The following is a 14499-nucleotide window of genomic DNA, read 5'->3' on the forward strand; positions in this document are numbered from 1 at the left end:
AACGCAGCCAATGATTGGCTAATTTCCATCGTGTGGCAAACGTTGCCGCGTTCTATGTACAGGAGCCATTAGGATCGTTCGATATATTATCGATAACTCGCTTTTCTCGTATTATCGCACGTCAGTATAGGCAACTTCACGATCAACGGTACTAACTGGCAACCGCGAAGGAAGTTTTTGTGCATGAGATGAAGATGTGATCATTTCATTCGCAGAACTATACATATGTAATTAGATATATATATAAATACATATATGTGTGTGTGTGTGTGTGTGTGTGTTGTGTGTGTGATAGCCAGACTCTGTAGATCGTCATAAATATGTGTAGTGTCAAACTAACCATGCTAAGACGTATTAGCTCTTGTTAACTACCGTAAGAATTTAGGCTCGCCGACACGGCCGAAAGATGGTCTCGATTATCAAAAATCAGCTACTGAAACATCTGTCGAGGTACTGTCTGTGCAAACACGATCGATTAACCTACAACACGGTCACAAGTGACACGCCAAAAAAAAATCATTCCGTTCCATAAGTCACACGTCACGTAACGCATTCCTTTGCACTTCCTTGTTGTCGAGATATACCTCCTGTCATTACGATACAACTATCGCATCTTCCTTTCCCATGTGTTCTACATAATTTTAATATTCATAAAGCAGCTTCGAAAATAAGAAATGAAAATGTTCTCTCCCATTGTACTTATCATCATATGCTACTGATTTTTTCTATTTTTTCTTGTCAGTCAAAGTTTTGCACATTTAAGTTAGCAATAGTTTTATAACCTTGTGCATAAAAATTTATATCTATATTAAATATTTATCTATTATGAAGTATACAAATTAAACAATCTTTCTATAATTTATATGTACATATATATAATGTATATATATTGTTATTTGTTTAATTTATGATTTTTATAACTATTGCCAAATGATATATTTTGTATGTTGATACATTGTGTATTATAGATTTACCAAGAATTTATCTGCTGATAAGATAAATTTAAGTACATTCAAAGGTGAAGGAGAACTATCAAATTTAGAACTTGATGAAACAGTCCTCACGGATCTACTAGAGCTGCCATCGTGGTTAAGACTAACTAATGCTTGGTGCAATAAAGTTTCATTTCGTATACAATGGACCAAACTAAAAAGTGTTCCTATCTTTTTGGTAAATGATAGTTATTGATTATAAATATATGCCTTTTGTCATATTATGTTTATTATATATTTAACTATACTAAACTATAATAAACAATGTAATTAAAATATTATATTTACAGAGTTTGGATGAGGTACATATAGATATAGAAACATGTGAGGATCTAAGAAGCATGTCTTCCCCACAGGGTGTATCATCATATGCTGGTCCTGCAAAGTATTCTTTTATACATAAAGTAATTGATGGAATAACTGTAGCTGTTAATACTGTACTGGTTACATTTAAAAGCCCTGCATTTATTGCCTCAGTCCAGGTATATTATTATATAGTATACAACATAGAGGATAGTAGATTGAAGATTTTGAATAGATTGTCATTTATTATAACATTTATTATAATCATTTTGTATTACTTAGATGAACCGGATTATGGTAGAATCCAAGTCAGCAACATGGCAGCGTTGTGATCTCAGAACTACTAGAGTGAAGGATCCTGATCGAGGGCAGTTACTTATCTTTAAAGAGTTAGAATGGCAGACTGTTAGAATAGAAGCTCAAAGTACTAAGGATCACAATTTGACACCACTTCGTTTACTTACAAACCAAGCAAGATGTCGAATTACGATAAAGAAAAGAATATCAGGTCTGTGAAAGTTGATGTAAATATCTTGATAGTAAATATTATATTCACTATTGCTAAATCATCTATTTTATTACAGATTGTTTCGTTATGGGCTGTAGATTAGTAATTATCCTAGATGATCTTCTATGGGTATTGACAGATTCACAACTGAAGGCTGCGCTTCACTTTCTCGACTCTTTAGGTGGTCTTATCGAGAAAGCTACTATTCTTGAACGAAAAACAAAAGCTGCAAGAAAATTAGAGGTTTGCATTTATTCAATTTGCGACTTTATTTAATTTTTATTTTAATTAATTTTTGTGTAGAACTCTCCAATAATTTATTGTTAATTTGTCTATCTTATAATGTAAGGTTTTACCAGAATATCAGGCACAGATATCTCAACAAAGCAGAACAAAGAGTCAATACAATACAGCGATTTCAAAAATATTTACGAGATATGATGTTGTAGAGACATCATATCATTTTCTTTCACAACGCATTGATCTTCACTTATGTGATGATGCTGGTGGTAAGATCAAAAGAGACTTGTATTTGTTTTCACACTTATTAAGATATTATTTACTATTTTATTTATATATTTATTTATTTAACATATTTTAATACAATTCAAGATTTTCTTCTGCATTATATATATAGTTTTTACTCTTTTAATATTATGTTATTAAAATAGGAGGCAGATCATTACATCCTGATCTAAAGGATGGTGGTGCATTACAAATTTCAATAGTTAGATTTCAAATTGATTATTATCCATATCATTTGGCGATGGCGGATAGAAAACATTGGGCCAAATACAGAGAAAATGCTACACCTCATAATCAATGGTTGCAACAATCGTTGAGTTCGTTCCGAAGTCAGTTTATGGATCTCATAGATTCTGGGAGAACACAACATTCTCCTTTAACAAGAAGTCAAGGAAACATAACAGGTTTGTGCATACATATCTGAACAGCCAAATGTTTGAACGATACATAATTGGTATAAGACTTTGCATATTATTCGATTTTATTTAAAACAGGAAGCGCTATGAAAGGTTCCAAAGAACATTTAGAAAAAAGTAATCAACCACAAAATTCAAATGTTATACCATCTGAACAAAAGAAGTCTCAACATCCTAGTGGTAATCCTGTGAAAAATTACGTTTTGGAACAACTTGCCAAATTGATGACGACGTGCATTATTATCAGGATCGATGATTTTACCTTGTACAAAGTGACAACAACTTCGCGTAATCCAATGCCAAAAGAATTTATCTCAGGTATTATATGTTTAATACTTAAAGTTATTTGTTTATCAGGCTATTTATTAAAATAGTCGCATCAAGTTTGACAATAATTATTTCATTTGGTAATTATACAGCTCAAACCAGGAAAAAACATACACCAGGTACAACAAATTAGTAGTTGTTTGTTTGAATGTAACATTGCACATAAAGTTTTTAGCTAATTTTTAATTTATTTTAACAAGTAGATTTATTATTTTACTCCTATTTTTTGATTATATTTAGTTTACATATATGTTAAAAAATTGAGATTAATCTGTAATTTAATATTTAATGTGCAATGACATGTACCTAAAAGATATTGATATTACATATTACAAAAAAAATTTCTTAGAGATTATATGTTATTTACAAATGGTATTGCTAAGTAACTGTTTAATTTTTCAACAAAATGGCGTATAAAATTATCATTGCATGTGAGACCGAATTTAAATAGTAGCTAGATTAAAATTTTCCTTTTGTATTAGTCAGTTTCCATTATATACTCCTATATCTATTTAAATTAAATTTTTATTTAGGCGATCGTGACAGATTTAGTCTTCCAGAAGACGTAACAATACTTCATGCTGAGTTTACTTATTACTATTATCCGGGGGATATTACTTTTCCCTGTAAGCAGATATTTCATATAAATATTTTTATTCTATTCGGTAACTTCATTATTAAACAACGTATAATTTTTTAGTGCCGCCACCTAAATTTTATGTACAGCTTAATCCCATTCAAGTAAATTTCGATGTCTGCTCATGCCTTTGGTTTAATTCTTTTGCATTAAATCTTTATCACTCTCTTATGGGAAAGGACAAGCTGAGTTCTACGCGCTTAATGTATTTTGATGTAAAAATAGAGGCTATACTTCCAAGAGTAAGTTAAAACATATTAGCATATATTTTTACTACTTATATATCATCCCATTTACGTTTTAGTAATATTAACATTTATATTTTTAGGTAGTGTTTGAAAGTCAGCAGGATTATCCAAATCAGAAAGACAGACCCAAGTCTTTGCATATTCAAACCTCTAGAGCGTCTATAACAAATGTTCGATCAACAGAAAGATCTTCAAGGGCAGATTTGGCACAGTGTCTCAATGCGTTTCAAATGGGACAAATGTTCTTTGGTGCAGAGTTTCCCAGTAAATCAAGAGATTTTCATGTAGTAACGGATAAATTTCTAGCCCATTGTGCAGGTATGTATTTACGATATTGTCAATATTAGTAACACATCTAATTCTTTTTCATCAGTTTTTCATCTTTTTCTATACCTTCTTTTTGTTTTGTATTTTAGGCACTGATAATATTAGGCAAATACCACCCAATTTCAGTAGCAATTCCGTAAATGAGTTGCTTCGTCAGCTGAACAGAGAACTTTTATGGACAGAGGCCAAAGATGTATGGTGCTGCAACTTGGAACCTGTTTGGGGAGATTTTTTTGGAGCACGGGCCGTTGGCCAAAATCGGCCCGTACCATTTCTAGACGCGTTTCCTCTAACACTCTGGTGTCACTTCAATACAGACTTATCAGCCACGGAGAAGCTGTCACCCGCTAATATTCACGGGCTGGCATATATAAGCAATCTAGTTAGCGTGCAGATAAATCATTATCAGTATTTGTTCTTACTTAGATTGTCGGAGATAATCTCCGAGATGGCTACGTACTTGGCTGTGGACTCAAATAAGATTTTGAAAGTGGAGAACGGTGGATCATTGATCATAGGCGCGTTAATACCGCAGGTGGAAGTAACATTTGTGATGCCGTCGCATACACCTGGTAAGGAGAATTCCGGCGGTGATTTAGAATCCGTTGTGCCTGATACGTCCAGCATAGCGGACGATTTCGTCGGCCCGTCCACAGTTTGGCACACCAGTACGGTGAGTGCGCGAGTAGATTTTAGTGCTAAGAGAATGAACACGAGTAACGACGTAGAGACACCTCAGAGCGAGGCATCATCGATGATATCAATGGATTACTCGCATTCCGCTCCGACACAACCGGTTGTCACTTTTAAACAAAATGGCACGAAGAAAGGTGATCAGGAGGGTTCAACGAATGCAATGTGGTGCATTCCCGAGAGTTGTGGACCGCAATACAGTAGTGTTGGCAATACAAGCGACGAAAAGAAACATACAACGGAAACCACACATAAGCATAGCAAGTCGGACTCAAACACGCCCTTTATTCCGAATAATTTTAATGTTAATCTTTCATCTATGAAAAAAGGATTCAGCAATCTAATGACATCGATCGACTCGGCTTTAAAGGCCTCCCCGGAAGACGGTAGCAGCGATACTGTGTCTATGAGAAGCGACGTTAGCTCGGACAGCGAGAATTACGTTTTGGTAAGCCTACAGGATCAAGGGAAGATCGACGCGGTATTCGGCATCGATAACTCGATTAGAATAACGGCCGTAGAAGAAGCGACTGAAGTTGTGGAAGAAACGCCGGACACGCAAAGTGAAAAATCTATGGACAGCGTATGCAAAAGGAAGGATCTAGTAAGTATCATAGACAATTGTGAACAAGCTTTCATTATCATCGAAGACGGTAGAAATAGAATTTGATTTTCTTATCCGCAGGTTTCCATGGCAACATTCAAGCTGTCAAAAGTTGAATTTATACAACAATCTTGCGATTATTCTTCTGTTATTAAAGTTCAAGTTTCTAATATTGACAATGATGAGTGTTCATCTATTCCTTGGGATGAATTTCAGGTGAGTTAAATTATATTTTAATAGATGTAAAATAAAATAAATATACATATATACGTTATGCTATATTATTATATAATTATGCTCTTTTTAAACGAATAAAATTCCTTATTAATTGTACTGCTGCAATAAAAATTTATTCTCTTCTTTTATGGAAATTTTGTTACTTTTACATAATATAGCTTATTTAGTCAGCATCATTTGTGTGCTAATTTAAAGTACCTCGAATATAATTAAATTATATTTATACGGTAAATTTGTATTTTGTAATAACTTTATTGATATTTGAGTTTCAACCATCAAAAAATCACTTCTCTCCACACAATATTTTGCCATAATTAAAAAAAACTGCATTGAATTTTTTGTGATTATAAGTCATAGTAATCCTTTCCAATTAGAGTATATATTTGAAATAGCAGGTTACTTGTGCATAAGCTACTAATACTTGAGTAGTTTCGCAGTAATTTGCTCATTGTTTTTACATTATATAATCAAGTTGATATTATAAATGTATATTTATACAATTTCTGTCTTTTAACTTTTTTTGCATGCCTCTCCCGCGTCTCTCCTTCTCTTGTGAATGTTTTTGTGTGGCACTTGTGGCAGGTCAAGAGAAAGGTATTGGCAAAACCATTCATACATTTATTATTAGACACTGTGAAAAAAATGCATGTGTTGGTATTGAGCTACATCACATTGCTGTTATTACACTGTTGATGGATTTCGTAGAATCAATAAAACTTTAATAATGTTTTAATAAATCAAATTATAATATTGTAATTACATAATTATCATACAGTTATTAGCAGATGCAAATTTTTATTCAAAAGAAACCAACCACAAATAGAAGTATATCAAAAAATGGCAATTTATCATATCATGTCTATATCGCATTACATACAATAATAATTATATTTTTCTGCAACATTGCTTTATTGAAATGGGATAATTGCATTATATGTTTCTGCTTTTATCTTTCTTGTTTGACAAAATAATTTTAGGATTAATCAAAGAGCATATTATTTTTTATTATTAAATTGGAATGCTTACAATTCTAAGTAAGTTACACTTTCAATTACTTATGATTTCCATACACAGTTGATTCAATTTTGAAGTTTTTATTAATTAGATTTCGGTAATAAAATGTATGGCATGGTATTGTAATAAGCTTGCATTACGATAATTACAATAAGTAATATATAAAGCCTGATTATGCTAGGCGTTGTAAATATACATTACTTCAGTTTTTGTATATTTTTTTATATATTACTTTTAATGGGGTTTATTAATATTGCTTCATATATTAGAAATGCTTTAGCGCATTGATATGCTTTTGCATCTGAATGAGATTGTTCTTGCAGTTTTTATATATATTAAATTTTAATTCAAAATGTCTTAGCATTTGAAATTTGTTAACATATTTAACAGTAGATTTTCACATGCTGTAATTAATAGATTTAAAAATACATTATTAAAGGTGTGAATTGTTTATAATTTATAATTATAACAAAAAGGTATCATTAATTCATTTAGTGTACAAATCATATTTCATCTAATTTCGTAATATAATATTCAATTTGAACAGTAAATTGAACGTAATCAATATGGAAATAGATATTTTACTAGCTATAAACACAATTCATGGATCTACCCGTATTTAATATGTTTATGCATTCTGTTTGATAGACAAAGTTCAGTTCGCGATCTCGAGGCTGGATAGAATTACCGTCCGATTCTGACTGCAGATCACGTATTAAGCTACGTTTGGATCATAGTTTAAAAAATCCAGAGGATTCTCGTAGATTATCGGATGCTAGTCAGAAAGACACAAGCGACAGCAATAGACCAGCACCCCAAGATTGTACTAGATTGTCTGAGCAAGACACATCTCGTACATCCGACATCAATGTGCATGACAAAGAGAGCGTTATGAATTTATTCGAGGATAAGTTAGAGATGAGAGTCGCTAATGTCGGAATGGCATTGTCGATGAGCTCAGTAACGGGTTTAGCGGATTTGGCAGAGGACGAGATTATACCTAAACCAATTCCTATGCAGGTAGGTATTCTCGGAAGATTATCAAGTACATTTCTTGGATATAATATCCTCTCGTTAGAAATATAAGTCTAAAATTTATTATCGCGAACACATATATTATTATTTCAGATACACTTAGAAAATATATCGTTACGTTTAAATGAAGATCGTCCGCCAAATAACATAACTTCTCCAGGCCCGATCCCGATAGATTTGAATATTTCCAAACTCAGGATAGCACGGGACATGAGCGGCGTGTTTCACATTGAACCCGTTGGTAAGTAATGCCATTGTTGAACGAGGCGTACCCATTTGTTTCTGCCACTTGCAATTAACATTGAGTTGATTTTTCTTTTCCAATTTTTATGCGATATTAATCTTAGTTACGTCGTTCCTATGCGCCTGTAAATACATGTACCTGTAAGTTGGTATTATATGTAGATTTTTACATTGCGCAAGTGGCAGATTTCTGTTTGGAAGTAATTAATATTACATATGGCATAATTGTTCTCTGCACCCAGGCGGCCTTTCGAATGTGAGCATTGATATAACACTCGTAGACAAATAGTTTTAGATCTCGCTGCTTATTACTATTGCACAGCTTAATATATATTATTTCATCTAGACATAATTAATATATAGTTAAAATATTAGCATTTAAATAAGCATGAATTATAGCTTATTTTATACACAAAGAAAAATTTTTGTTGAGTTACAAGCAGTAATCATTTTTATTATGTATTATTTTATACTTTATGTATTGTTAAATTTATATAGGGTGTATCTAAAATTGATTATAGCAGAATATTTTTTTTATATATTTGAGATTAATTGTTTTTTTAGTAATTTTTTTTATTTTATACCTAATAAGAGCTGACCGACATAACTTTTAAACTATTTATTACTAAAAAATGGAAAAATGACATATGTACTACATACAATCAGTACACTATAACACTTTTTTATTAATAAGTCCAATTATTGCCATTGCCAATTATTGTCTGACATTTTTGAGGTATGCTTTAATTAATTTTACAGCATACCATGGTATTTTAGATAAAGATCGCTACATTAAACGAATCTGTCGAGATAATTGTTCCATCATATATATTTTCTATCTACGCTGCAGCAGTAATATTCATATATCATCAATTAGATTTACATCTGATGATTGTGGTGGCCAGTCTAATATTTGGACACTATCTTTCTTCTTAGGAACAAACACGGCTCCGATATTTTATATATACAATAACTGTATAATCTGTTTATCTTCTTTTTTTTTATATCTTTCATATCTTACCACGGTTTAATAGATCATCATGTACTTTTTTATGTACTTTGCAGCTGTTTCCTGCAATTTTCAGTTCTTTCGGATGCGTGCAAAGGAACATAGCTTCGAATCTTTTAGAGTATGCATTACTTATTGTTAAATATGTCATTTTAGCAAAAGTCGGACAATAACTAAAACTTTATATAATGCTTCGTAGAGAAAGAATTCTTCCAAAAAAAATTTCTGATGCAACAGTTCCCAAATATAAATAGAACCTGGTCACGCTCTTATTAGACAGACTATTATGAAGAATTAGATAAATATTGAATCTCAAGTTGGTAAAAAATTCTTTGTCATAAATACATGTATCTTAGTTAATGATTTATAATATTTGTCTTATACACCCAATCTATATCTATTTTTTATGAAAATATATTTTTATTTTATATTGCATATATCTGATCTTAGTATGACTAGACACATCTATATTTATATTAGTATATTTATTTATTTTTAATTATTATCTCTTTTGAAAGAAATTATATAGTGTTATGTTTGTATGTTTTTGTTGGAAATTTCAATATAACTTCTAGTAGATCAAACAGCAATTTTTTTTTCTTTTTAGTAACTGCAGTAGAGGAGACCCATTCAAATATGGCATTATCGAGTGACAAAATGCTTAAGAATGCAGAATGCGAGAAGGAATTAAAAACTTTAAGACAATCCAGTAAGCAATTGAAATTAGATAACGAAGAATTGAGACGTCGTATGGGAACTCTAGAAAGATTGTCGGAAGAAAATGCGAGATTAATGCGCGTTAAAGAGGAATCGGATATAATAAGATCTCGTTTGAGCGCCGCAGAAGATGACATTGCGAGTCTTCTGGAAGAAAAGAGACTCTTACACGAAACTATTTCAGAGCTGCGAAATCAAAGACTAGAAGACGGTCCTGAAGGTAGTAACAGAGCTTCATGGTCTATTAAGAGATAGCATACCAGTTGTTTTGATTGTTCCAAATGTTGCAGTTCTACTAAGTCTTAATTAGTTATATCTTCTATACTGAAAAGGGAAACATTTCTTTTGATTGAAGTCTAGGATATCTTCATGTAAAGCAAAAAGACTTTCAGTTTATTTAAATAAAATAGTTATCGCTCACTATATGATTTTCAACTTTACATATATGAATTAATGAGAATTAGAATAATTTTAATTTTTCTGAAAAAAACTATCAGGTCTATAACTATTTTTTAAGATATATTATTCTCGTAATATATTATTATCTGCCGTAATTATATGCTAGTAACTGCCGTTTAGGTCTTTTGTTTAAAATATAAAACGGTGATAAGAATCATATAGATGTGCATACAAACTTTTAAATGAAAAATATCAACTTTCTTACCATAATCGAATATAAGGCGATAAACCGCAATATTAGTCTGTTTTTTGTTTCACGAAAATTAGTAATTGGTTATACGATTTTTTGATAAATCGCCTGTGTGTTGTTTATGAGTAGTGTGACTAAAAGTTGTGTATGATCATATTTTTTGTATTATGCGCATTATTTTGTTATAACGTATGTATATATAAATAAGTAACGAATATTTTGTTATTTATCTATATATACATGCTTATATGATATACATATCCTTCTGAAAACGAAATAAAATATATAATAAGGTGTAAATAAATAAATAAAAACGATTTGTTAAGATGGGAATTAAAATCTATTCGAGCAGTATTTGCATATTTGTGCATTATATTTATGAAGTGTATTTGTATCACGATTTTTTAGAAGGATATGTATGTATATGTACGGAATAAGCAAGTGCACTAGTCAGTATATTGATTGATTCAATAGATCACGGTTTATTGATTGATTCTATAATTGGTAATATTTTTATATTTTGCTTTCCATATAATAAGTAAAAGCATACTGTGAAACATAATGATTTAAAACAGACGATTATAACTTAATAATATATACTAGTTGAGCCTACGGATAGACTTCAAATAGAAATTGTGACCTGGTGGTATCTCATTATATCATATACATAATTTTGTATTGACTGATTTAATGATTCATCGAATGATGAAAATTATAAATAATAATAATATGGTAAGGTGGGACGTTTCAATAAGACTGTATAAAATTCGGATATGTTGGTCTATAGTAGTCGCACTAGAATCCTTCAGATAATTTATATAAACAATGGAATTGACTTGATGAATTTTTAAAAGAGAGAATTGTAATACGATGGATTGTGAATGATAGTCCTTTTAATACAAGATTTGTTTTAGTTTACAATTGGTCCCAATAATGGCTTCCTTAGAGTTTGATTTTAATAGATTTAGTTTCTATAACGGATTGCTGGCCGATCCTACATAAATGGAAAGTATTTTTTTAGCGCATACGAATACATGATGCGATTGAAATTTGTTTCATAATGTAAATTTTTGCTCTTAATATACACATTTCATGTATATTATAGATACGTCATTTAGATAGATTTCCATTTAGATGCGGCTTTGAACGGCGCGTTCTCTTGGCAAATATTTTCTGATAAATAAATACAAATGTCGTGATTGTATATCTATGTGATGATGTAATTGCTTGAAACGGTGCAATACGATGTAGTTATGTAATATTTGACTAGTGAACGCAATGACTGAAGGTAGCAATTGTGTCTACATATATTAATATGTAGGCTTTTAGAGAAGAGTGAAAGATAAAAGTTGAAGTTTTTGTTACTTTCAGATATACGGATAAGCTTTTTATAATGCACATATCATATCTACAATGAAGAGTTTGCTTATATGTATGACACATTTATATATGATCTGATAACATTTTATATTACAGAAACATATTCTCCTTGCGATTTAATTGTATTGATGTCTCTTATCATTTAAGTCTGATTTAAATCAACTTCCTAAAGTTTGTTCATAGTTCCTTTTTTAAAGAACTAATTATTTTACATTAATATAAATATGTTTGGTAATATTATATGTATAAATATGTTTTGGTAATAATATATATCAAACATACTTTTTTTATTGTATATAATAATATTAAACTGAAATTATATCTTATAAGTTTTTAATCTTTGAAGTTTTAAATATCTATACTTTAAAGTTTAAATACACCTTATAATAGGAGTATTTTATATGTTATGTATTTTTTTAATATCTACTTATTATAATTTTTATATCATATTTCTCTTCTAAATGAAAGATTGTTTATTTTCTTCCATTTTCTTATATAAGAGTTGCATAAAAAGGCTTTAATAATGTATACCAAATATGTATATCGAAAATAATGAAGAGACTTTATATATAATCTTACTGTTCAACTAACCACAAGTGCTATGTAATTATATATCAAATGGAATTGCTTTAAATAACGAAAAGCCTGAATTCTTCCTTTTTATATATATGTATATTTAAGTACTTATTTATATTACATAACATATATAACACAAACTTCAGGAAGTTGAATGTGATGAATTAATTATATAATAAAATCAATAATATACTTTAGAATTGCGTTTATAATTTATAATTATTTAGGCCTTTTTCAATATTTACATTTTTATGGTTTATGGTTATCTTTAGATAGTTGATTCCTATAAGATTCTGATATTATTATTCGATTTTAAACATTATTGTGTTAGTTTTATTTGAGCCATATGTATTGTTTTGGATTGATAATATGTTTTTGATTTTTAACATTGTCAACAGGCAAGACTTCTGATGCGTGTTTAATTCCACGACACTTACATAACTTTGTACTAGTTACTGTAGTTAGTAAGATTCCAAAATATGTTGCATATATAAATGAAATATATATATATATATATAAGATAAAAGAAGGGAGAACAATCATGCCATTTAGTGCATGAGCGATGGTCCCATTTCGTAAATTCATATCGTATATTAACGGTCGTGTAATACATTGTCCGAAGTAACGATGCAGCCATAATTTACGAAATGAACCTATTTTATATATTAACAGAAATATAGTACATATATTTGAAGATCATCATTTGAATATCAAAGTGCTAAGGATTCCAAGAGTGAGTTGTGCAATTGTTCTACATTCATTCACGTGGAGAGCATACATGAATTGATGTACGTCTGCTACGTTCACTATTTCTCCGCAGTTTTTGTTGTGAAACATTACATTATTAGATAATTTACATAGGATAAATAACATTGAGGATACAACAATTTGTTCAATGTAACACGTATGAATTATAATTATAGCTTCGTTTCAAACATAGTAAATATGGCGTACTTTGTTGAAATATATTATTTTAACAAATGTATATTTCAGTAGCAATATTAACAGAAAATGTTATTATGTAATCAGGATTTATTAATATGATATGTGGAAAAATGAGTTATATAATACAAAAACTTAGCAAAACACACACACACACACACACACACACACACAAACACACACACACATACACAAAACACACACACACACACACACACACACACACACATATTTACATACATACCCTCTAAATTCTTTGGAGTGGAATCTTACTCTAAAAAGTGAAAACCAAGCCAGTACTGATAAAGAGTGGCTTAATTTTCAATCTTTAACAGTAAGATTTCACTCTTTAGAGTGAGAATATATATATATATATTTATGATATATGTATATATATGTATATATATGTGTCCTAAAGGAGATACTATGTTATCATTTCAACGACAAATTGTACGAATATGAGTGAAATTTTAATAATTATATTTTAGCTTTTTCGTGGAATTAAAAGAAGCGATGGCCAAAATGTAGTTTCATCTTTTTAATGTAAAGGAGATGAATATCACTTTCTCAATAAAGTTATTACAAAGATAACGAAAGTTTAATTCTTTCTATGTTTACATGATATCCTCAAAACACACACACACACATACACACGCACGCACACACAAGGTGTCCAATTCTAACTTTCACATTGAATTAAATATTTTGAAAAATATAAAATATATAAGATATAAACACGATAAAATGACCATGAAAAAGATCGATTTTTTTATAGTAATGCGATCTTCTTTCATGGTATGATTTTTTTAAATTATTCTGTATATAAAATTATTAAGGTAGAGATATCGAAAATTCAATAGTTTATGAGATATTTTACAATTTATACTTGCGTAAAATATAAAATATATCGTAAATTTTGATGTAAAATATAAAATATATCGTAAATTATCTATTTTTTATAAATGTGCATTAAAGGGGTTTCATCCGAATTAGACCGAAAACTTGGTGATATTAAACATCTTTTTTAAGTTCATCAATTCTTTTTAAATTTGAAAGGCTTATTTATTATACGTTTGTGTTTATTATATATACTTATGATTCTTTTTTTCTTAAAAAA

The 14499-nt window shown here is 30.0% G+C and overlaps 2 protein-coding genes across 6 annotated transcripts in view; one reads left to right on the plus strand and one right to left on the minus strand.

Annotated features, from left to right (window-relative positions):
- Positions 1–367, minus strand: part of Ns2 (nucleostemin 2) — a 5977-nt gene extending 5610 nt beyond the window's left edge. Inside the window, exon 1 of the mRNA XM_018449493.1 lies at positions 341–367. The gene's annotated coding sequence lies outside the window, so the exon portion shown is untranslated. The remainder of the gene's footprint in view (positions 1–340) is intronic.
- On the plus strand, positions 341–10159 carry LOC108723610 (UHRF1-binding protein 1-like). Of its 5 annotated transcripts, XM_018449490.1 has the most exons (19): positions 341–450; positions 969–1170; positions 1283–1474; positions 1578–1803; positions 1880–2046; positions 2153–2312; positions 2475–2732; positions 2823–3062; positions 3164–3190; positions 3605–3697; positions 3772–3950; positions 4037–4274; positions 4373–5580; positions 5662–5796; positions 6400–6411; positions 7480–7851; positions 7960–8107; positions 8352–8365; positions 9726–9799. In XM_018449490.1, exons 1-19 carry the CDS (start codon positions 407–409, stop codon positions 9726–9728), a joined length of 3918 nt encoding a protein of 1305 aa, XP_018304992.1. In that variant the 5' UTR covers positions 341–406; the 3' UTR covers positions 9729–9799. The 5 variants fall into 5 exon arrangements, with proteins under 5 accessions (XP_018304992.1, XP_018304989.1, XP_018304990.1 ...); XM_018449487.1 differs by lacking the exon at positions 8352–8365 and having other exon boundaries at positions 9726–10159; XM_018449488.1 differs by lacking the exons at positions 6400–6411; positions 8352–8365 and having other exon boundaries at positions 9726–10159.
- Positions 10160–14499: the final 4340 nt, after the last annotated feature.

Source organism: Mycetomoellerius zeteki, unplaced genomic scaffold (genome assembly GCF_001594055.1).
Source record: "Mycetomoellerius zeteki isolate Tzet28-1 unplaced genomic scaffold, Tzet1.0 scaffold245, whole genome shotgun sequence".
Lineage (NCBI taxonomy): Eukaryota > Metazoa > Arthropoda > Insecta > Hymenoptera > Formicidae > Mycetomoellerius > Mycetomoellerius zeteki.